Genomic DNA, 24,506 nt, shown 5'->3' with positions numbered 1-24,506 from the left:
AGGAGAGACAGAGGCCCAAGGTCTGGAGGGTCGTGTGGGAGTCTTTCATGCCATGCAGCCTTATGTCTCTTTCCTCAGCAAACAGCCTTCCCGTCAAAAGGGAGATCCTACATTGACGACTGCGCTTCACTGGAGAGCCCAGAGAGCAGAAGCCATGACGCCCATCTCTCATGGACACCGCTGAGGCCATGGACCGTGAGGCCATGTCCGCTGCATCTGACACTGACTGCAGGGATGCCCTTGCGGCCGTTGCCCCTTCCTCCATGAGCACCTTAAACTCCTGCTTATCGCGCTCCCGGAAGGAGTCCTCAAACTTGGGGAGAGATTCCCAGAGATTAAACTTGTAGCGACCCGGGAGAACCTGATGGTTTGCTACTCGTAGCTGAAAGCTTGACGACTAATAAACTTTTCTCCCGAAAGTATCCAGCCTCCGAGAGTCTTTGTTCTTGGGGGGTCAGGGTTGGATGCCCCTGCCACTCCCTGTGGTTGAACGACTCGACCACCAAGGAATTGGGCACCGGGTGGGTATACAGATACTCATGTCCCTTCATGGGTACAAAGTACTTGCGCTCCGCCTTTTTAGAGATGGGAGCCAATGAGGCTGGTGTTTGCCACAAGGCGTTTGACATTCTTGCTGCTCCATGAAGTGGTGGCAGGAAAGGCCACCCTGCCCGGTGCTGAAGGGGACAGCACATTGAACAGGGAGTCTGAGGGCTCTTCCATCTCCTCAGCCTGGAGGTGGAGGCTCACTGCCACCCTTTTTAGGGGGGTCTTAGTGGGCCCAGCAGTCCTCCTGCGGGACATAGGGGGGCAGGGCCGCAATCAGCTCCTCCGGACGGGGCGAGGCCGGTGTGATGCTTTGGGTGTCGTCCGGCACCAGAGGATCCACCACCTGGTCAGACTCCGGGCATGGTACTGAGGACACAGGTCCCACCGACCTTTTTTCTGGTGGTCTAAAGATGGTCTCCGATGGTGCTTCCGAGGCCCCAGCCACTGAGCAAGCCCCCATCAGGGGCTGTGCCGGAGGCCACGGTGCCCACTGGTACCACTGGGCCAGCCACGACACTTGGTGCCATTGCGCTTGCTGAGGCACTGGCAGGGCTGGCTGTTCAGGCTGGCTAGCCTGGCCTATAAACAGGCGGCTATGAAGGGAGGCCAGGCTGGTGCATGATCCGCTACTGCCTCTGGACTGGGAGTATTGGCGGTGCTGGGATCTACATCGGCCACGGGACCGCAATCTCAACGCAGAGGAGCGGAACCAACTCTAGCAGCTGCTCCGTGAATGGCCTTAATGAGTGGACCCGCGCTGGCGAGACACCGGGAATCGACGCCTGGAGCTACGGTGCCTTGGCAGAGACTTGGAACGAGAGTCCAAGCAGGAACGGCGGCGAAGATTGTGCTGCAACTGACTGCGATACCTCCTGCGAGACAAGGACCGTTGGCGACGTCCACCACAGTCCCATGGATATTCGCTTTGCGAAGACAAGCGGTGCCAGGAGTCCTGGTCGGACAGCACGCATCCGGACAGTCTGGCCGGCGTCGAGGGCGATCCACATGGACTGAGCCCTGTATGGTCACTGGGCAGTGAGGGGAATGTTCCCTCGACTGAGACCAGTACCGGGCCGGTGTCAACTGCGGTGATCCCAGAGGCGGCTTGCCTCTGGAGCGTGAGGCCAAAATCGGCGGAGCTCCGGGCACCAGCATGGACATGACATCCCTGGCTACCTGGAGGTCTTCAGGCATAGATGGCATCCAGACATCTGGAGAGACCTGCTCTGAAGGGGCCGGGCTACTCCGCTCAACATGAGTGGGAGGCCTAGGGCCCAATGGAGATCCAGGACTACCTGACATGGGCCTAGCCTCTGTCCCAGACTTCCCTCAGTGCCATTGCGAAGAGGGAGTCTTTCGGTCCTCTTGGCATGCCCCGTCCACGGGGCATGGTGCCAACTGGACAATGGTACCGGAGGGTCTCCACGTACTGACACTGCGGTGCTGGGTAGCGGTTCGGAGAGGCGTGCCAGGGTCCGGTCCAGTTCCGCCTCCATCAGGATGGCCTGGAGCCTAACGTCCCTTTCTTTTTTAGTCCGGGGCTTGAAAGACTTGCAGATCTTGCACCTTTCGCTGATATGGGTTTCTCCCAAGCAGCACGGACAATCCGCATGCGGGTCGCTCCTTGGCATAGAGCGCCTACAAGAGCAGCACAATTTAAAGCCTGGGGTGCGGGGCATGCCCCGGCCCGCGCCCCATGACTAACTAAACTAACTGAATTAGCTAACTGACTTCAGGTACTACTGAACAGACAGAGTTCAGGGGAGACGCTGCAGCAAAGCTGGAGCAGAGCAGTTCCGACGCACCTTCACCGGCGGCAAGAAGGAACCGAGGGTGGGGGGAGCGTAGGCCTCCTCATTCCGCGCCAGGCAGGCGCCACTCCAGGGTTCATGGGGGGGGGGGGCGCGCTCCCCCCTACGGATACTGCTCAGGGAAAATCTTCAGTGCACGTGGCGAGCACACACACCTACTGTGGAACAGACATAAGCAATCACTCAAAGAAGGAATAGTTACTAAGTTTATTAAAATATGACCTCGCCCACCTCCTCCAAAAACAGAAAGGGGAGGAAATGAGAAGTGAGGTGGGGGGGGTGGTAAGGAGAAGGCAAACAGTACATGGCAAAGCGTGATTAGTTTCCGAATCCATTAAAAATCATGCATGGACAGACAGAGCAGATCACCATTTAGCTGAAAGGGCAGTTTTCCCACTAAACCTCAATGTAAACATCATAAAAGGCACAAGCAAATCTGATTTTATTTACCATAGATGACTTAGGATTCACTTACTCAGGCACAAAGAGAGTACGTCGTCTTATCTGGCAAAAGAGACAAGCCAAGCAGGGCTGACAGGCACAATGGAAACTAACTACAAGCAAATTCAAATATAGATCAAAGTATTTTAATCCAAAAACTACAAAATACTTCCGAAACAGAAGCTAGGCACACTGCAAGTTACCCCTAAAACAGACCAAAAACCCATTTGGTTTCACAAGTTTGTTTTGTGTTTGATAATAGGCATGTTTTGGTTATACCAGAGAAACAATAAGATTGTATCATGACAACTAGGCCAGGTTATGAAAACTCCTTATTTACTAAGGATACCATTGTGAAAATGGACTCATTACCCACATGCACATGTACCCAGAAGAAAAAATTATATGAATAACTATGACATCTTATACCACAGAGCCCCAGACATGAACACAGCAAGCCAGCCAACACACAGATTTATGAGACACTAAGGGTGTCTGACAAACCAACCGCCCAAACAAAAAAAGAGACGGGGGGAAGCGTGGGGGGGGAGGAGGGCGAGGAGAGTGTGCACAGATACATAACCACAGCTAGAGAGAGATGCTATTTCAGGTTAATAAAAATTCAGACAGCTGATAATGGAACAGGCCACTGGGGGAAGGGGATTCAAACTGCATCCAGGAAAAGTTTTTAAAATGATCATATAAAATTAATAAGCCAATTAATAAGACAACTTTTAAAGCCTAATACACCAGAAGTATAAAGAGAACATAAAAGTGTTGTAAAGTTCCATCTCAGGATCTCAAACCACACAGGTAAAAATATCATTAAATATAGTTTAAATAAATAATCTAATAGTTAACTAGTTTTGGGGTCACTGACTATTTCCAGCTGCAAAGAACAAAAAGGGCTGGGTATGGAAAACCTTCTTTAGACACAATGAGTTGTCATCCTATAGCATTTTCTTTAAGTGGCTGGACAGAACTCAACCCAGTTGAGTTGCTGTATTTAGAATGCTACAGGTTTTGACCAGCACAGGAACAATAAACTTCTGCGAAATCATAAGTGAAGTGCACAAATAGAGAGTTGTCTAGGGTCATCTGGTCTTCACTTGTTTTTAATATTTAATACTGATACAGATTATACTCAAATACCCTTCAGTTTAATCGGTCTTGAAATCGGAAAGATGACCAGTGCATTGAAAGTTTATCTAATTTCATTGTAGTTTAAGTTATTTTCTATTGTGTCCGTTCTAATCCCAATAGCATGTGAACTATTTTCTGTCATTCATCGGTGATGCGAAAAAGAACCGATATCACAAAATGCTGTGTTATGCCACAGCTCTTGCTTCACATATATGATTACAAAACCTACAGAAGACCCAGTGTCTCTTCAGTGCTCCTTCTCCAAAGTAGCCACACCAGTTAGAGCCAGTATCATGTAGCGTAGAAATAATTTTTAAAAATTGAAAAATAATTAAACCACCAGACCCAGGAGGAACCAAGTCCAGCAGCCTGCCCTCAGCAATGGTGTTAAAAAACCACCGAACACCACATGTGGAAGAGTAGACTGACAATGCAGACGGAATTAAAAAAAAAAAAAAAAGGAGAGAATAACTGGGTGCTCCTTTTTACTCTCATTCATAACAGAGGAACCAAGAGGACATTCAATGAAATTGAATGACACCAAATTTAGAACACTGGATGTTAATTTTCCTTGTGCCACAGAATATAAAACAAACTTGAACCAGGCAGAGAGATTATCCCTGCACAGAAGGAACTGCCACCAAAGTAAAATTGGCAAAAGCAGCACAGTCACCTCCTATGCTAGCTTATGCAGAATCACAAGCATGAGGAGGGAAAATAGTGGAGAAGAGCATCACTACCCCTCATCCTCCACAATTAAGCTACAGTACACCCCCAATGCGCTTTAGCAGGACCAGGAAACTAGAGATCAAGAAGCCGTAACCAGCTCTTTGTGGCCACCACATCCATGTGGAGAACTGGGTCACAAAGCATAATTAACTAGGGAACTCACTTGTAGTGACATTTTTGTCACAAGTTACCAGTGAGGCCAAGAGCTCAGCAGAGTTCAGGGAATTAAATGTTTAAATGGATAGTCAAACAAGCCACACTTATGTGAGGATTCAAACTCATGCTTCACAGCATCAGCCAACCTCTAAAGGAGGAGGTTGGGAAGAAACTGCTATAGGCCACTAATTCCAAAAGCGGTCTAGTATAGGGTTTCTTGTACTCCCACCTCCCCTCCCCCAAATTATTTGGGTAGTCACTACTGTCAGCCAAGATACTAAACCAAATGGGCCATTGACTTTGCCCAATTATAACAATTCCAATCTCAATCCCACAGCTCAAAAGTTAGTCAGCCAAACTGCTGCAGTTAATAAAGTCATTTTACAATTATGTGCATCCACATACTGCTCTCCAATTCCCATTTCTGTAGGAAGCTATCTTTGTGACATTTGTAGGACAAAAAGCTTCTAGACAAAAATCTGAGCTCTTACCCAGATCAGGATTTGATCTGATAATGCAATGTAGTATTGCCAGCACTGTGGCAGCAAAGCTCAATACCGGTCATTACGCCACAACCACCAGAGAGCTCACTAAACCTAGATGGCGTCGAATGCTGTAGGGGCTGCTGTTCCACTACAACTACTTTAGAATAGAACTGTCCATTTTTAAACCCAAATGGGATTCTTGGTTAGACATGATTAACAAAACCTGTACAGGCTGCGTATCTGTTATGGGGTTTGGTCAGAAAAAGTGCACTAAATAATTAAATTCGAAGTGTGAATGGGCTACACTGAAAAGTGCACCTTGATCACATTGGTAAGATTTTAATGGTTTTCACCCAATACTAGAGACTGAATGCAAGAAGCAGCGAAGGTCCACAGTACAAAAACCAACCTGTGAAACCAATTGCAGAAGATTAAAAATATACAGATATTGGCTCCTCTATAAAACTTTGCCATTAGGCTCCCTTAGGCAGTGAAATTAAACATTTGGAGGAGATTTGAAATGCAATTTGAAATGCAAATTGAAGAGGTGAATCTATAGCACTAAAAAGCTTGCCACTTTCATCCATCTAGTTTCTTAATTTTTACACGTACCTCCAATTCACATTTCCTTCAATTAATATTTCTGAAAAGCTCTCCTTTATACAAATGAAATATTTAAACTGTAACTTGTTACTTACATCCTTATCTGTTGCTATGCAAACTACTGAAAATGTCACAAGTGCAAGACAAAGAGAAAGACTAAGAAAAAAATCAAGAGCAGAAAGACCTAAGAATTTGGTGGTCAGATGTCTTAAGAATATATAAAAAAACAAAGCCCACCACTGTATGTGAGTGTATTATGTCAAAATCAGCATATTACACCCATAAAGAAGTGTATGAAGAAACAAATACAAGTCAGATTTCTTTTTAAGTTTCTATATCCAATTCATGCTGAGTCTCTGTCCAGCTTTGGGACACTTTTTTAAAGTCATATCCAGGCTAGCCTCAAAATTTGAAGTGTTGTACTTCTGACCATCTGAAGACATCAGAGACATTTGAAGAAGTTGAATTGACTGTTAACTGGCAATTTAAATGTATGTTCTGTATAAATGTAAGTGCCAACCAACTCTATGTCAACTAGACAGATTCCATCCACACTGAATCCAGCACCGAATAATCCACTGCATTTGAGACTCTCAACTCCAACAGTTACCTAGAGCAAAGTCTCCAACTACTACATAAACGGAATGACAAAAACTGTGTGAGAAAGGACACTTTTGCACATAGCACCAAGTGACATGGCTCTTAAGAGTTCCAGTTACATATATGAACATTCTGAAGTTTAGTGGTGGGAAAATAAACGGTTCAGAGTAGGAATTTTGTTCTCATGTCATTTCCATCGGATATATTCACAAGGTGAAGCTGCATAAATTCATCTACTTAAGCAGAAGAGAAGGAATCGGATAGTGGGGACCTCCCCATGAACTACTCCATTACAAGGGAGTCTCCTAACAAGTGTCATACTAATACTGAGTTCTCCCTGTTATATTTGAGCACCACAGACTGAAGAGCCATCTGGCCAAATGCTTCAGCCACAAAACGTTGCTCTGACCAGCAGAAGAGCCAAGAGAAACCGCGATCATGATTCTCTCCCTGCTTAATCGCAAGTAGCTAATTGCAAAAACAGACTACATACTACCACAGTAATTCCACTAACCTACTTTCAGAGCTATCACCTGGAAAAAGCCTCATATGCCCAATTCCAACTCTTACATGGTCTGCTTGTGACAGAATATTGGTGACAAAACTACCTTGGTGACATAGGAAATAGAGTTGGGGCATCTGTCCTTCTCCTTTCCACCTATTCAAAACAAACTGCATTCTTACCCCACCCCATTAATAGACCACCATACACTGCTGTCCCCACCCACATCACTAGTCCCATAACAGAGGCTGGGATTCCATTATGTTCAGTTCTTCGGAGGCTCTGCTTGGGGTATCTGCTAATTTTGACAAAAATACACCTGATTATCTATAGTAGGCTTTTGTACAGCAACCAGCACCACCATAGGGTGACCATAGCACAAACTATTTACCAGTTATTAAAGTAAATACTTAGGCAACGTTCCGAAACTAATATTCTCTATGATGAGAAAGGTTAGAGGAAAAAACAGACAGTCTGCTGTTTTTGCAGAATCTCATTAAAGAATGACCAGTATATCAGGAGTAGCTGGCCTTTCCAGTTTACACACAGCTGGAAGAAAAAAAAGCCCATTTATTTCTTCTCAAATTTACCATCATCAGAAGTGATGTCAATGTAATGCTGAAAAAGTGAACAACTCTACAGCCACTTAAATCAACCTCAGTATAAACTCAAATACAGTGCCAGTTTCTGCTTCTACATCCCAGCCAAAATGCTGGTTTGAATGTACACGCTTTCACTTACAAAAAAATTTCTCCATTTCATTCAAAGATGTAGCAAGTGAGACCTAAGCAACATGTGGGGGTTTTTTTGGTTTTGTTTTAAGAAGGCCCATTCTGCACTGCTATGGCATTTTTAGCCAAAGATGGCCCAGGAAAGCGGTACTGCCTGCCAAGCTTTTGAAATCAGACTCACCATACTCAGAGTGGGCCCAAAACATACTTTGTGGAGAACTCTGCTGGGGGAGTGCCAGTTTAGCAAGAAAAACATTTTCCCCCAGCTGGAAGTTGAGTGCAGTACTGCAGCTGAGCTAGTACAACCAAAACATCTGCTGCAGAAAGAGAGAACAAAGGAAAGAGGCAAATATTTTCCACGGTATGCATCCAATGAAGTGAGCTGTAGCTCATGAAAGCGTATGCTCAAATAAATTGGTTAGTCTCTACGGTGCCACAAGTCCTCCTCTTCTTTTTGCGAATACAGCCTAACACGGCTGCTACTCTGAAACCAAATATTAGAGTGTGGCAAAAGCCAAAGTATTTTAGTATGGAAATGGAATCTCTAGAATATACCTCTGCATTTTTAGACAAACAGCAAATACAAGCTATATATTTTAAACATTAAGCCCATAAACTGCCAGTTTTCACCTCCTGCCAACAGTACTAGCAGGAAAAGGTTTTTAGCAGGAGAAAAAGAGACAAAGTGCTTCCATGCAATAGGAGAGTCCTGATTCTACCATTAACCTCTCCTCTCACCAGAGGTGGGTGACCTACCATTGTGGCATTTTTATAGCTACCTGCTCCACTAACCTAGTTCCATGCCCAGCAATAAGCAGCAGTGTTACCCAACATTACATCTCCAGTGCTCACCTTCTTGCAAGCTACCCCTGCACCCAAAACAAAGCTGTACATGGCTCCCAGATAAATGGAATTTAACTCATGTGTCAAACTCACTCTATTGAGAGCGCCAACATCATACTTAATTAGAATCTGTGTTAGGGTATATAGTCATGACTATATACACCACACAAATCAGACTTCCACGGATATTAGAGTGACTTTTGTATACTGAAAAAGGGTAGAATACAGCCTTCATATATATATATATACACACACACACACACACACACACTTTAATCATATCAATCATTGTTCAGTGATAAAGTAGGCTCACCTTCATGGACTTTAAATCAGGTATTCTCTAACTATGGGTTGGGACCCCAAAGTGGGTCATGGCCCCATTTTAATGGGGTCGCTAAGGCTGGTGTTGGCCCTGGGCCCCAGCAAGTCTGAAGCCCACGCCCCCCCGCCCAGAACAAAAGCTCTTGGACTTCAGCTTTCTCACACATACACCCCCACCCCACCCCCCACCCGGGGCAATGGGGCTCAGCTCAGACCCCTCCTGGGGTTGTGTAGTAATTTTTGTTATCAGAAGGGGGTCACTATGCAATCAGGCTGAACAAAGGGCAGATATAGCAGTTCTTTATTTCTTTTATCTATCTTGAATCTCTCATCACACTCCTGCAGCAACTCAAATCCCATTCATAGATACTAAGGTCAGAAGGGACCATTATGATCATCAAGTCCGACCTCCTACACAATGCAGGCCACAGAATCTCACCCAGCCACTCCTGCGAAAAACCTCTCACCTATGTCTGAGCTATTGAAGTCCTCAAATCGTGGTTTAAAGACAAGATTCATGCTGGCTGCTCTGCAGCAGAGGAAAGCAGACTAGTGGTCTGAGCACAGGATTTGAAACAGGAACTCGTGTTCTGATCCTCATTCTGAACTCCGCCTTTCTTACCTGAGTCTTGATAACACGTGGCTGATATTAATCTTTACACTGCTCCTAGGAGATGGGTAAATATTTGCAAGGTTCTTTGAAGACATACTAAGTTTTTTATTCTGCAGCATTACAGTTCACTATGCAACAGCATATTCAGTTTACAGCTATTTCATTCGTTTCCAAGTTGGTCCAAATAGGTCAGTCACTCCCACCCTCTTCCCAATCATATTTGGGGAAAAAGTGATCAGGAATGAAATAGTTGTGTCATTAGGCTTTAAAAATTCCAATGATGAACTGGGAGAGTGGTGGGGGGAGGGGAGAAGAGAGTTCACTGGAGTTGTTTCATGCTCCCTACAAGATGCAGCAGATGCCACTGAATCAATTACAACTAGGTCAAATGCTAGGTTTGCAACCATGCAGTCTACAATTTTTTTTTTTTTAAAACACAATGTAGTTATTATGCAGCTTGAAGGACCCTCCAATTCTCCAAAAAGCTGGATCTAGCCCCCAACCCAGATATTGACACTTTAGTTCAGGTGCTAACATCACAAATAGCTCTAACCAAACCAAGGGTTCAAAGATTGTGACTTCTCTCTTTTCCCAGCTGCTTTCTGTTCTCCCCTTTCAATAGTTTTACTTTCCCTTCCCTCTCCTTGTCTATTTTTCCATTCCATTCACCAGTACCAGTAATCCCACCATCTCTGACTTTTACAGGTCATCAGCATCCCATCTGGTTTCCTTTTCTGTCAAGCCCCTTTGAAGTTCTGCCCTTGCAGCTTTCACTTTTTCCCCCGCCACTTGATCTTTCACACAAATACCACCTCCTTTATACCATATCGCTCCATTCCCTTGTGAAGGCCATGGGCTGCAGAATTAAGCTTGTCTAGGTCACGTACAGAACTGAAAAATAAGAGGAGGATGACAGAGCAAGAGAGGTAAAAATACAAGATCACTACAAGAGGGAACAAGTGCTGCAGAGGCAAAAACTGCCAGTGTTATGGGAGTCAGATACTTTTCACTGCCTATGCACCTTTGTCAGCCTGAGCAATGAAGACAGAATAGTCATTTTCACTTTCCTATACTACCTCAGTTTTTGAGCCATGAATATTGACTTGGCCCTAGTCTACACTACAAACTTATGTTAGTACAACAACATAACTCTAGGTGATTTAGTTAGACAGGCCTAACCTGCAGCATAGACAGTGCTATGTCAACAGGAGGGCTTCTCCCATCAACATAGCTAGTGCCTCTCAGGGAGGCGGAGTACCTACGCAGACAGGAGAAGCATATGTTGGCATAGGTTGTCTCTTCACTAAGCGCTGCAGCTATGCTGCTGCAAACGTAGACAAGCCCTGAGAGAGAAGAACTGACGTCTGCTGGAAGAGCAACACAGCAATGCACAGACAATCCAGGAAGTTTTTGGAGAGTGTTGGGGACAACTTCCTGGTACAAGTGCTGGAGCAATCGACTTGGGGCCCTGCACCTCTTGACCTGCTGCTCACAAACAGGGAAGAACTGGTAAGGGAAGTAGAAGTGGGTGGCAACCTAGGCAGCAGTGACCATGAGATGGTTGAGTTCAGGATCCTCACAAAAGGAAGAAAGGAGAAAAGCAAAATAAGGACCCTGGGACTTCAGAAAATCAGACTCAGACTCCCTTAGGGAACTGATGGGCATGATCCCCTGGGGAGCTAATATGAGGGACAAGGAGTCCAGGAGAGCTGGCTGTATTTTAAAGAAGCCTTACTGAGGGCGGATGAACAAACCATCCCAAAGTGCAGAAAGAATATGCCAAGCTGATCGCCTGCCATATTTGCTAACAGTGAAATCTCCAGTGAGCTTAAACTCAAAAAGGAAGCTTGCAAGAAGTGGAAAATTTGGACAGATGACTAGGTAGGAGTATAAAAATATTGCTAGAGCATGCAGGGGTGTAATCAGGAAGGCCAAGGCACAACTGGAGTTGCAGCTAGCAAGGGATGTGAAGGGAAACAAGAAGTGTTTCTACAGGTATGTTAGCAACAAGGTGGTGGTCAGGGCAAGTGTGGGACCCTTACTGAATGGGGGAGGCAATTTAGTGACAGATGATGTGGAAAAAGCTGAAGTACTCAATGCTTTTTTTGCCTCGGTCTTCACAGACGAGGTCAGCTTCCAGACTGTTGCACTGGGCAACACAGTACGGGGAGGAAGTAAACAGCCCTCAGTGGTGAAAGAACAGGTTAAGAACTATTTACAAAAGCTGGACGTGCACAAGTCCAGGAGGTACAGATCTAATGCATCCAATCATGCTGAGGGAGTTGGCTGATGTGATTGCAGAGCCACTGGCCATTATCTTTGAAAATTCGTGGCTATTAGAAAAAGGCAAATATAGTGCCCATATTTTAGAAAGGGAAGAAAGAGAACCCAGGGAACTACAGACCGATCAGTCTCACTTCAAGTCCCCGGCAAAATCATGGAGCAGGTCCTCAAGGGATCCATTTTGAAGCACCTGAAGGAGAGGAAGGGGATCAGGAACAGTCAACATGGATTCACCAAGGGCAAGTCATGCCTGACCAACCTGCTTGCCTTCTATGATGAGATAACTGGCTCAGTGGATGTAATATAGCTTGACTTTAGCAAAACTTTTGATACAGTCTCCCACAGTATTCTTGCCAGCAAGTTAAAGAAGTGTGGACTGGATGAATGGACTATACGGTGGATAGAAAGCTGCCTAGATTGTTGGGCTCAATGGGTAGTGATCAACGGCTCGATGTCTAGTTGGCAACCGGTATCAAACAGAGTGCCCCAAGGGTCAGTCCTGGGCCCGGTTTTGTTCAACATCTTTATCAATGATCTGGATGATCGGATTAATTAGTTCGCAGATGACACGAAGCTGGGGGGGCGGAGAGGTAGATACGCTGGAGGGTAGGGAAATGGTCCAGAGTGACCTAGACAAATTGGCGGACTGGGCCAAAAGAAGTCTTTGTTGAACCTCATCAGATAAGTGCAGAGTCCTGTACTTAGGAAGGAAGAATCCCATGCACTGCTTCAGGCTGGGGACCGATTGCCTAAGCAGTAGTTCTGCAGAAAAGGACCTGGGGATTACAGCTTCTCGTCCACTGGATAGGAGTCAGCGGTGTGCCCTAGTTGCCAAGAATGCCAAAGGCATACTGGGCTGTATTAGTAGGAGCATTGCCAGCAGATTGAGGGAAGTGATTATTCCCCTCTACTCGGCATTGGTGAGGCCACACCTGGAGTTTTGCGTCCAGTTTTGGTCCCCCAACTACAGAAGGGATGTGGACAAGTTGGAGAGAGTCCAGTGGAGGGCAACGAAAATTATTAGGGGGCTGGGGCAAATGACTTATGAGGAGAGGCTGCAGGAACTGGAGTTATTTAGTCTGCAGAAGAGAAGAGCGAGGGGGGATTTGATAGCGGCCTTCAATTACCTGAAGGGGGGTTCCAAAGAGGATGGAGCTCAGTTGTTCTGAGTGGTGGCAGATGACTGGGAACCTGACTCCTTAACTCCCGGCAATTCCTGGGCACTAATTTCTATCCCAAAACACATAATGAAAGTTTCCCAAAAGGCATGGTACTGGACAGCAGCATATAGCACACTGGGATACCTACCTTCAGTACACTGTACTTTGCATCAATAAGCACTGCTGGTAATTACATGCAGCACCAATGCAAGCAGCCAAGTATGCATGTGACTGAGCAATGCATAAAATTCAGCAGCAATAGGTGGACATAACTTGAATCAACCAGAGTTTGTAGTGTAGACATGGCTTAAGAGATCCTCACATAGTGCCAGAGCACGGGATTCCAGGCTGTGCACAGCCTTGGTAGATAGTAGTGCTTGTTAGAGATCCTCCTTTAGAAGCTGCACAGACTGGACAGTGACTCCCCAAAAGCTCTGAATGACTAATTTTATTTTGAACTCTGGAAGCAAGAGAAATTGCAGCCCACTGGTTCAGACAGGTGGGCTTCAGCAGAGCAGAAAAGCAGCACAACTTCAGAGTTTAAATTAAAAGCAACTCTGCACTGGGTCTCCCACTCCATATTTACAGCTTTTGACAGGACAAATGAAGACTTGCATAGCTTAAAGAAAATCCAGATATGCATAGGAGATGAGCCATAACCTTAACTTCTTCTAGTAAGCAACATATTTATGAAAATGGCAATCAAGAAACCAATTCTCACCTTGAAAACTAGAACCCTTAGGAAAAGTTAAGCAGTAATTACAGACTGGTAATTTGTACAAGACAAAAAGGGGACATTTCAGTATGTTTGCACCAAACAATCTTTATTCAAGGATCTGTGCAAAGCTCTGCTTGCTTGTATAATTATAATAAGCTTGTTTTGAAGAATATTTTAAGAGTTCTTTTAGACATCCCAGTTTCTGCAGAGACTGAAAAGAAAAAAAAATTCACTTACCTTCCTGCAGGATTCTCACACCTAGGACTCGAGTCTCCAACACAAACAAGGCTCAAGAGCTGTGCCCTACTGATATGCAGTCAGTCACTAGTACCTCAATGACCCCAAACATTCCACCAGTTCCTTTCAAGAGAAGGAAGCAAGAGTTTTGCTAAACATTTCACTACATTTACACTATTTTCATTTAAAAAAAAGATAGAGGAGTCCATTATTCCAGATCAGGAATGGCTACGCAAGCACCCTGAAAGCAAACCCAGAACAAACCCCCCCAAACTCTGAAGGGTAGAGAATAGGCAAGTGAGAATCCTATTTGAGAATATTGTCAGAAGCAGTATTATAAGGTCAGCAATTCTCCAGCAAAATCACCATCTGTGCAGGATTCCCCCCCACTACAGAAAAGGGATAGATAAGCTTCAGGGAAGTTCCTAGTAAAGTAATTGCAAACATTTCCACATAGTGATGATATATGAGGCCAGAACCAAAACAGAATAGGTAGGAAGAAACTAAAAACTTTGCAAAAACAGTTTAAAAACTGTCACATATTTTCATTCTAAGGGCTAGGGAAAGCCGACAGGTGCAGAGGAGCACATGGTACGGACAGAGGCATCCCTTAGGGGAGGATCTACTGATGGAGATTCTCCATGTCCTAGTAAAGAGGAAAGAATGGAAGATGATAAAATAATGATAAGATCTGATGAGAAACAGCCAAATGAAAGAAAGCATCCCATCCAATTACATCATATAATGGCAGACAGCTAAAAAGTGACAAGTTTTTAAAGTGCTTATATACCAATGCCAGAAATCGTATTAAATGAGGATATTGATATAATAGGCATCACAGAAACTTGGTGGAATGAAGATAATCAATGGGCCACAGTAGTACCAGGGTACAAAATATATCAGGACGATGGAACAGGTCGTGCTGGTGGGTGAGTGGCACTATATGTGAAAGAAAACGTAAAATCAAATGAAGTAAAAATCTTAAGTGAACCAAACTGTACCACAGAATCTCAATGGACAGTAATTCCATGCTCGAACAATAAGAATATAGCAGTAGGCGACAGATTAGCGACCACCTGACCAGGAGGGCTTTAGCAACCGTGAAATGCTCACGGAGATTACAGAGGCTATAAAAATAAAAGACTCAATAATAATACTAGGGAGTTTCCAGCTATCCCCATATTGGCTGGGTTCCTGTCACCTCAGGACGGGATGAAGAGAGAAAGTTTCTTAAAGTTTAACACCTTAAATGACGGCTTCTTGGAGCAGCTAGTCCTGGAACCCACCAGAGGCAATTCTTGATTTAGTTCTAAATGCAGCACAGGATCTAGTCCAAAAGGTGAATATAGCTAGAATGCTTGGTAAATTTTAACTATATTATGATCACTATTAACACCTCTGTGGTGGGAAAAACACTACAGCAGTCCAACACTGTAGCATTTAATTTCAGAAGGGGGACTACACAAAAATGAGGTACAGTGCTAAAACTGAAATCCCTGCAAGCTGCATGGAAACTTTTTTTAAAAAGATACCATAATAGAGGTTCAACTCAAATAAAAAAAATACTAATAATAGAAAGAAAAGGAGGACTTGTGGCACAAGGACAGCTGTAGCTCACGAAAGCTTATGCTCAAATAAATGTGTTAGTCTCTAAGGTGCCACAAGTCCTCCTTTTCTTTTTGCGGATACAGACCAACACGGCTGCTACTCTGAAACCAATAGTAATAGAGTAAGTAGAAAAAAAAAAAGAAGCAGCAGCAAGAGGAAAAGAGGCATCCTTTAAAAAGTAGAAGTTAAATCCTAGTGAGGAAAAGAGAAAGGAGCATAAACTCTGCCATATGAAGTGTAAAAATATAATTAGGAAGGCCAAAAACGAATCTGAAGACCAGATAGCCAAAAACTCAAAAAACAAAAACAAAAATGTTTAAAGTACATCAGAAACAGGAAGCCTGCGGGCCACTGAACTATTGAGATGTTAAAGGAGCACTCAAAGGACGATAAGGCCATTGCAGAGAAACTAAATTCATTCTTTGCACTGGTCTTCACAGCTGAGGACGTGAGGGAAATTCCCAAACCTGAACCATTCTTTTTACATGACAAATCTGAGGAACTGTCCCAGATTGAGGTGTCATTAGAGGAGGTTTCGGAACAAACTGATAAACTAAACAGTAATAAGACATCAGGACCAGATGGTATTCACCCAAAACTTCTGAAGAAATTCAAATGTGAAATTGCAGAACTACTAACTGTATCTTGTGTACCAAATGACTGGAGGATAAGCTAATGTAATGCCAGGATCGCTTCTTTATAAAAATTGGCAATTACAGGCCAGTAAGTCTGACTTCAGTACCAGGCAAACTGGTTGAAACTACAGTAAAGAAAAAAAAAGTCAGACACATAGATGAACGTAATTTGTTGGGGAAGAGTTAACATGGTTTCTGTAAAAGGAAATCATGCCTCACCGATCTACTAGAATTCTCTGAGGGGGGTCAACAAGCATGCGGACAAGGGGGATCCAGTAGATATAACATACTTTAATTTTCAGAAAGCCTTTGACTAGGTGCCTCACCAAAGGTTAAGCAAAGTAAGCTGTCACGGGAGAAGAGGGAAGGTCCTCTCGTGGACTGGTAACTGGTTAAAAGTTAGGAAACAAAGGGTACGAATAAATGGTCAGTTTTTAGAATGGAGAGAGGTATAAATAGTGGGGTCCTCCAGGGGTCTGTACTGGGACTAGTCCTAACCAACATATTCATAAATGATCTGGAAAAGGGGGTAAACAGTGAGGTGGCAAAATTTGCAGATACAAAACTACTCAAGATAGTTAAGTCCCAAGCAGACCACGAAGAGCTACAAAAAGCTCTCTCAAAACTGGGTGAGACTGGGCAACAAAATGGCAGATGAAATTAAATGTTGATAAATGCGAAGTAATGCATACTGGAAACAATCCCACCTATACATATAAAATGATGGGGTCTAAATCAGCTGTTACCACTCAAGAAAGATCTTAGAATCATTGTGGATAGTTCTCTGGGGAAAAAAAAACACACACACAAAAAAACATCCACTCAATGTGCAGCCGCAGTCAAAAAAGCAAGGAGAACGTTGGGAATCTTTAAGAAAGGGGTAGATAACAAAACAGAAAATATCATACTGCTTCTATATAAATCTATGGTACACCCACATCTTGAATACTCCATAAAGATGTGGTTGCCCCATCTCAAAAAAGATATACTGGACTTGGAAAAGATTCAGAAAAGGGCAACAAAAATTATTAGGGGTCTGGAATGGCTTCTGTAGGAGGAGATATTAATAAGACTGGGACTTTTCAGCTTGGCAAAGAGACAACTAAGGGGCGGGATATGATAGAAATCTATAAAATCATAACTGGTGTGGAGGAAAAAAAATAAAGTGTTATTTATGCTTTCTCATAACACAAGAGCCAAAGGTCACCAAGTGAAAAATAATAGGCAGCAGGTTTAAAACAAAGCAAAAGGAAGTATTGCTTCACGCTACACACAGTCAATCTGTGGAACTCTTTGCCAGAGGATGTTGTGAAGGCCAAGACTATAGCAGGGTTCAAAAAAGAACTAGATAAATTCATGGAGGATAGGTCCATCAATGGCTATTAGCCAGGATGGGCAGGGATGGTGTCCCTAGCCTTGGTTTTGCCAGAAGCTGGGAATAGGCAACAGGGGATGGATCACTTGATGATTACCTGGTCTGTTCATTCCCTCTGGGGCACCTGGCATTGGCCAGTGTCAGAAGACAGGACACTGGGCTAGATGGACCTTTGCTCTGACCCAGTATGGCCGTTCTTATAGATGTCAGCAGAAAGTATGCAGACACCAGGTTACAATATAGCCTTTGGGAAAAAGAAAAGGAGTACTTGTGATATCTTAGAGACTAACAAATGATGAAGTGAGCTGTAGCTCACGAAAGCTTATGCTCAAATAAATGTGTTAGTCTCTAAGGTGCCACAAGTCCTCCTTTTCTTTTTGCGGATACAGACTAAGACGGCTACTACTCTGAAACCCGTCAATATAGCCTTTGTTATCTGGTTAGTACCTTATTGTTACAATCAGCAATCACCTGAATGGGAAAATGTTAACCTTTAGGAAAACCACTACTTTGCCCCCACTGTCTCTTCCTTCTGTACTCCTTCCCTGTCCCACCCCATTTTTTCCTTCAACAGTTCCCAATCCCTCCCATCTGCTTAAATTGCCAGCAATGACTACAGTTAATGTCCACATTAACTATACAGCCTTACAACATGTTGACAGCCAATGAGATTAACATGGAACAGGTGGAGTTCAGAGCTCTCAAGAGCTATTGTTTCAGGCTGTCTACAACAATGCATCAGTTTATACTTTTCATATATTTTCGGGCTAAATGCTTTCCTTTAAAAAAAGGAAAGCCAAAAAACCAAAACCCAGATTCTGCAGAACCTGAATGCACTATGTCAGATACATAAATACATCATCCTGGCTAAGAATGTGAACAGTGAGATCTCCATTGCTACAATAGAAAACTTCAGTTTGAAGGGGCAGATCCAACCCAAGAGCAATTTTAGACAAAAAAGTTACACACCAACTGCAGTACTGGATTTGAAGTATCTAGATGCCCTAACTAGTCATAGTTCCCTAACTTCATGAAGGGCCCTTCAAGTAGATCCCAAATGTCAGTAGTTCTCAACCTTCCCAGACTACTGTACCCCTTTCAGGATGCTGATTTGTCTTGCATACTGCAAGTTTCACCTTACTTAACAACTTGCTTACAAAATCAGGCATAAAAATACAAAGAAGTGTCACTGTTACTGAAAAATTGCTTACTGTCTCATTTTTACCATATACTTATAAAATAAATCATAACCCCCAGGTTGAGAAACACTGATATAGTATATAGAGCAACATAAATAAATCATTGTCTGTATGAAGTTTTAGTTGATACTGACTTTGCTAGTGCTTTTCATGTAGCCTTTTGTAAAATTAGGCTAATATTTAGATGAGCTGATGTACCCCCTGCAAGATCTCTGCATACTTCCACTGGTACGTGTACCCCTGGTTGAGAACCACTGTCATATGTCATGTAATACTGTACACAGAGTTGCACATTATAGAAATTATAAACTACAATCCCTGTAATAATTAAGACAGGATTATGCAGTTCAAGCAAGCTAAACTTCACGCACACCAATACTGCCTCTTCCTTCTATGAAATAGTCTTAAAGACAATCCTTCAAAATACAGATGGTGCACCTTTCTATCCCCTTCCGTCTTACCCCTCCTCGACCCAAAAGAATTAGGCAAAGTTTCAGCATTACTCACAGTGGTACATGATGCTGTTCTGGTTCTGCTTTGGTCAGTTCCTCCTCCTCAATGTCAGATTCCCCTCCTGAGCTGCTGTCAGTGACATCCGAATCAAATGCTTGCTCACTGGATCTCAAATTGGCCATCCCACTGGCTGTAAACCTCTCCAGTTCCTCTGAAATAGAGTCACTCTTCAGGAAGCTGCTTAGTCCTTCTGACGTACATGTTTCACTTGCAGCTTTCCTCAAGGCCGCTTCTGCCTTGCGGGTGAGCATCAGCTGGCTCCGATGCCTCAGAGAGTCCAAGTTTGGCAGTTTGCTCAGAGTCTCCTCCAAGAAGCCTCCCAGCTGTTGCTGGATGTGTCTCTCTACCTGCTTGGCCTGCACCACCTGCAGGCGTTTCTGCAGCCTGCGAGCACGGTTCTCAATGTCTGCCTGCCGCCGCAGCAGTGCCTTTGTCCTCAAATCAGAGTCCATGGCACTGAAGAGACCAGCCGACAGAGGAGACTTCTGCTCCTCTGTCTTTCCGCTCCCAAAATCAGAATGTGCATCTACACCAGACGACAATCTAGTCTCTCCACTGCCTTCTTCAATCACCCGCTGCTGCTCTGCAGAATTAAGGGACAATTTGTTTGCAGTGCTATTATTGCTAAATGGAGTTGTGTGCTCAGCATCAAGGCTTCTGTGTGGAAGAGTGCAATTGGTCAAACCCATCTTCAAGTCCCCTGATTCAGAACCCCCTGCAGTGTTAGGGTCAACACCCTGGAGGGTGGCTGAGAGGGGAGCACGCTTCCCACCATTAAGTGAACTGGAGTTTTCATGGTCTGAATTGGTACTTTTAGCCAATTTCTTGGCCAAGCCATTCACAGGTGCTTGTGGAAGAGGTGGCTGACCACTAGTACTCATGTTTTTTAGATTTTCCAAAGAAAACTCCAACACTGGTTGTCTCCCCAACAGATCGTTTGTTTTCAAGAAGGACTGAGATAAGAGAGAATGAGGTTTAAGAACTGTCTGCTTGTTGAAGACTCCTTGCAACTTCAAAGGGTCTTTTGAAGAAACAGATGTTACATCCGAGCAGAGATAAGAGGCCACCAGTGGCTGCAGCTTGCCCAGCTCCTCCTTGGTAGGGTTATTACGGAAATCTACACTGGGATCCTCTGCAGCAATGGCTTTCCTTTTGGTGCCGTTGGCAGTGAGAAGAATGTTGTTGGCGTTGCCGTTGTTCTCGGCACTGCCAGGTGACAAGGTGGAGGACGGGGGAGCCAGTTTGAACCGGATGTGGTGAGCTTCAGCTGCTGCGTCAGTGAGAGCGGGCGCCATCGCAGCCATTCAGTACAGAGAGACGGGAAATCCAGCCCCTCCCAGTGCCGAGGCCAGCTCCACTGCCTCTTACTGCCTCGCCTGAGGACAGCCTAAAAAAGAAAGCAAAGTCACTAAATCAGATAAATAAAAATAAATAAATAAAATGCTGATAAGTCATCTGAGACACAGGCCTAGGCTCACGGTCTGTAATACTGCAATATAACAGAAGCAAGCATGAACTAGTGGACTGAACGCAAAACTAGCGGTCAGAAAAACCAAAGTCCCAGTGCTGGTTCTGAAACACCAATTTGCAATAAGAACTTTTTGGCAAGTCACTTTCGTCCAGTGCCTCAGTTTCCACATCTGTAAAAATGAGACAAGACCAGACTTCAGGAGAAGTTACAAGGCCATGCTTTTGTTTTCTAGAACTTTCATCTCTCTCCCTTTGAGCATTCAGCAGCTCTCCATGTTTGCCTAACTTTGTTCCTATTCAAATCAATAATACAACTATTGATTTCAGTGAGAGCAAAATCAGGCCAACATTGAGCACTTTTTAAAAATAATTCCAGTAGTGGTCAGTATACTTCAGAAATTCCAAGTCATCATCCTAGCACCTAGAGATTCCCCACAACGCTAGGCATTACACACACACACAGATAATCCGGGCCCAAAGAGTTTCCAGTGTAAACAGACTAATATCTCAATTTTACACTTTAAGGCACAAAGGTTAAGTAGCTTGCCCCCAAGTTCACACAGGTAGTCTGTGGCAGAGCTGAGAATTGAATCCACATCTCCCACGTCCCAGTCCAGTGCCTTAACCACAAGGCCATACTACTTCTAAATTCCTAAGAGGTCTGCATGGAGAAAATCACACCCAAAGAGTACTGAAACATCCTCCTCTCACCCCAAACAACTTAGCTGCCTTATATACCCCTCTCACCATACATCAGTATCACAAACCCCCAACAGGTTGTTTGTGCTATGTCTACACTACAGCTTCCACCATGACTTCTACTGATGAGGCTGCATCAGTGGTAAATTGCTGCTTAAGTTGGCTAGCAAAGGTGGACATGGCTTTGGGTGGAATAAGTCTCCACCCACACTGACTCCCAGTGGTTAGAAAAAAGAAGAAAAAAAAAAAAGACACACATTCCTATCTAGCTAAACAACGCCAGTGGCTTTCTTGGAAACCTTGTAAAGTTAGATCCTTTCAGGTTTCATCCACTTGGGAACTAGCTGTGTTCCAAACTCAAAGATTTAAACGAAATACTAACAATAGTTTAGGCTGTCCAAAGTTTTCCCCCGCTACTACAGGATGCATACTGAAACCAGTTGTTTACTTGGTCTCTCCCTTTCCTAAATTCTTGGTGTATGACAGTTTCATCTCTACCCACCTTGATAGAGTATTTCCCCACTTAGCAATAAAAATCACTATCACTGAAACATTCAACTCACAATAGAAAATGAGTTAAGTAAAATGTCAGTCACTCTTTTGTTAATGATCTTGCAGTTTTTCCTAAGACTGAGAGAAGTTTCAGATCAACTAGCCATTTACTTAATCATTAAGATTTGTCAGCACTATTACACATTTTTGAAAGTGCAAGACTATTCTAACAACTTGGAAGAGCTATAAAAGATCAACTTTTACCTTCTATTTGTTTTTATGTTGCAGATAAACGTCACTGCTTTTCTATTGTATTTTATACTTATTAATATTAAGAGCAAAAGTGAAATGTTCAGAGCAATCCTAAATCAAAATATTTGTATCTGATAAACCAATCCCTCAGTTGTACATCAGTTTACATTAAATAATTAATGCTATAATTACAACGGAGGCCACCCATAATGAACAAGGAATAATGATGTTAAAAGTATTTTAAAATCCCCATGTCTGTACCTGTTACTGATTTCATTTTAGATTAATATTAAGGTTTTTTGGCATTTGCTTTCCCTCTGCCCCCATTTATGCTTTTTTAGATTTACTCATCTAGAGCTAAAATTAGTTTTGTTAATAGCCTGTTTCCGATTTGCTTTCTAGTTCTGCTATATAGAAGAAGAAGTATGCTGCAGTGTTTACATTATACAAACTGCTGGGAAGTTGCCCAAGGACACGCAACTGACCAGTGGCAGAGCTGGGACCAGAATCCAGGCTTCCTGAGTTCCAGTCCACTGCTCTATCCACCTAGAATAAAAAAGTCCTTTAGGATTTGTGTATACAGGGCTTAGTATTTGTTTCCTGTGTAGTTTGCTTACCTAGTATGAACGGAGCCTATTTCACCTTTTTTTATAAATGTGCAATACAGTATGTGTTGGCAATGCCTAGCTGTGTTCTTAAACCCATACTAAACCATGCTGAAAAACAGATTTCAATAAACATAATTTCACTCCCTACATACAGGGCCAAATGCTTTCAATGCATTCAATGTAGAGATTACAATTCCAGTTGTAGCAAATACTCCACTTGTAGTAAGGATGGCTGTGGACAGAAAAAGCAGCTTCATTACAGAAGGCTTCTTTCTATTAAATTCCCTACCAAGGCTTTCACTGATGAGACTTGAATATTTTAGATCAGCTGTTTATTCATAAGCACTGCTGTCAAAAGCATTCACTCACACTTCTGCTTTTCAGTTTCCCTAAAAAGTAGGTACACTAATCTAATTGGGCCCATTACTGTAGCATCTGAAAGCCTGATCTTGGTATCAACCTATAACATCTTTCAGAGATAAAGATCTCTGAAAGATGTTACCTCTGATGTTTAGTTTATAGGGGGGGGGGGGGGGGAAGAAAAGAAAAGACGACTGGGTCCTAACCTGGGAATCCAAGGCTCTGTGTACACACAAACTTGCACTAGTTTAAGTTCAATAAAGGTAAATGCCTGCATGGATGCTTATTTGTATTAAGAGTAATCTGACTTTGTACATTTTAAACCTGTTCCTAATTAATTTAATTGAAACCAAAATAAACCTAGTTAACACAGAAATATGAGTGTTCACATATTTAACTAAATCCAATGGGGGGGTGGAGAGAGAAATCACAAATTAAACCAATGCATATCTGTTTAGACAAGCCCTAGGTTTACTTTAGCTTTACAGGAGGAATGGAAAGAAGAGGGATGGAACTTTAAAATTTACAAAATGTTTCCAAATTCTCCTTGTTCATTAAATACTCTTTCCATTCTTTGTTCCACTGATTTAAGAGGCCTCCAATTTCTCTTAAAGGTAATCTGCAAAAGTTTTATTTTAATCCAATTATTCTTTTGCAAAATTTCCAACGAGCAAAAGCAATAGCTAATAGGAGTTATTAGTGATATCTCTGAAACAAAAATTTCAGGCAACATTTCTCTCCTTAAAGATGACCTTCAAGGGAAAAAAAGGGTGGTTCTGCCTTGAGAGGGGCGGAGCTCCAGCCACTGAGTTCTGGAATATCAAACCTCTTCTTCCTTGTTCTTGCTGGCTCATGAGAAAACAGAGGTGAGTGCTTTCAGTCCTCAACTAAAGGGGTGAAAGCACTTACATACAGAGATCTTTGCCCCTAACTTTCTCAGATGTTCACACTCCCTCCTCCTGTGCCCAAAAAAAAAAAAAAAAAAAAGTAAAACACAGTGACTCGAAGTCCCTCTCCTCAAAATGTTCAAGTTATACTCTTGCAGTATTTGCAATGTCAAATCCTAATAGTTCTCAAGCCCTCCAGTGTCTTCCAGGAAAGACTAGATAAGGCCCAAATTAGCCACATTTTAAAAAACAAAAACAAAAAAAACAACCAAGACCTTTATACATTGCGATCTTCTTGTCTCCTTCAGAAGGCCAATTTTTTGGCCTGCACAGGGTACAATTCTTAGTAGTCCAGGTTGCAGCTATCACGGTTTCTCTGCCACTGAGTCACATTACTAGTATTATATAGACAACTGAAAGAACCATTAAGGAACAAATTCATTTTTAAAAACAATCTTCATCCACTTTGTTGTCAGCAGAATA

At 43.3% G+C, this 24,506-nt stretch overlaps 1 protein-coding gene across 4 annotated transcripts in view; it reads right to left on the bottom strand.

The window, feature by feature from the left end:
* Positions 1 to 24,506, bottom strand: part of KANSL1 (KAT8 regulatory NSL complex subunit 1) — a 171,260-nt gene that overhangs the window by 119,960 nt on the left and 26,794 nt on the right. For all 4 annotated transcript variants that reach the window (XM_077806584.1, XM_077806585.1, XM_077806583.1 and 1 more), the window contains exon 2: positions 19,250 to 20,642. In XM_077806584.1, coding sequence (XP_077662710.1) covers positions 19,250 to 20,559 — 1,310 coding nt within the window. In that variant the 5' untranslated portion in view covers positions 20,560 to 20,642. The remainder of the gene's footprint in view (positions 1 to 19,249; positions 20,643 to 24,506) is intronic.

Source organism: Eretmochelys imbricata, chromosome 27 (genome assembly GCF_965152235.1).
Source record: "Eretmochelys imbricata isolate rEreImb1 chromosome 27, rEreImb1.hap1, whole genome shotgun sequence".
In the NCBI taxonomy this organism is placed as follows: Eukaryota; Metazoa; Chordata; order Testudines; family Cheloniidae; genus Eretmochelys; species Eretmochelys imbricata.
This window is presented reverse-complemented; position numbering and strand designations above follow the sequence as displayed.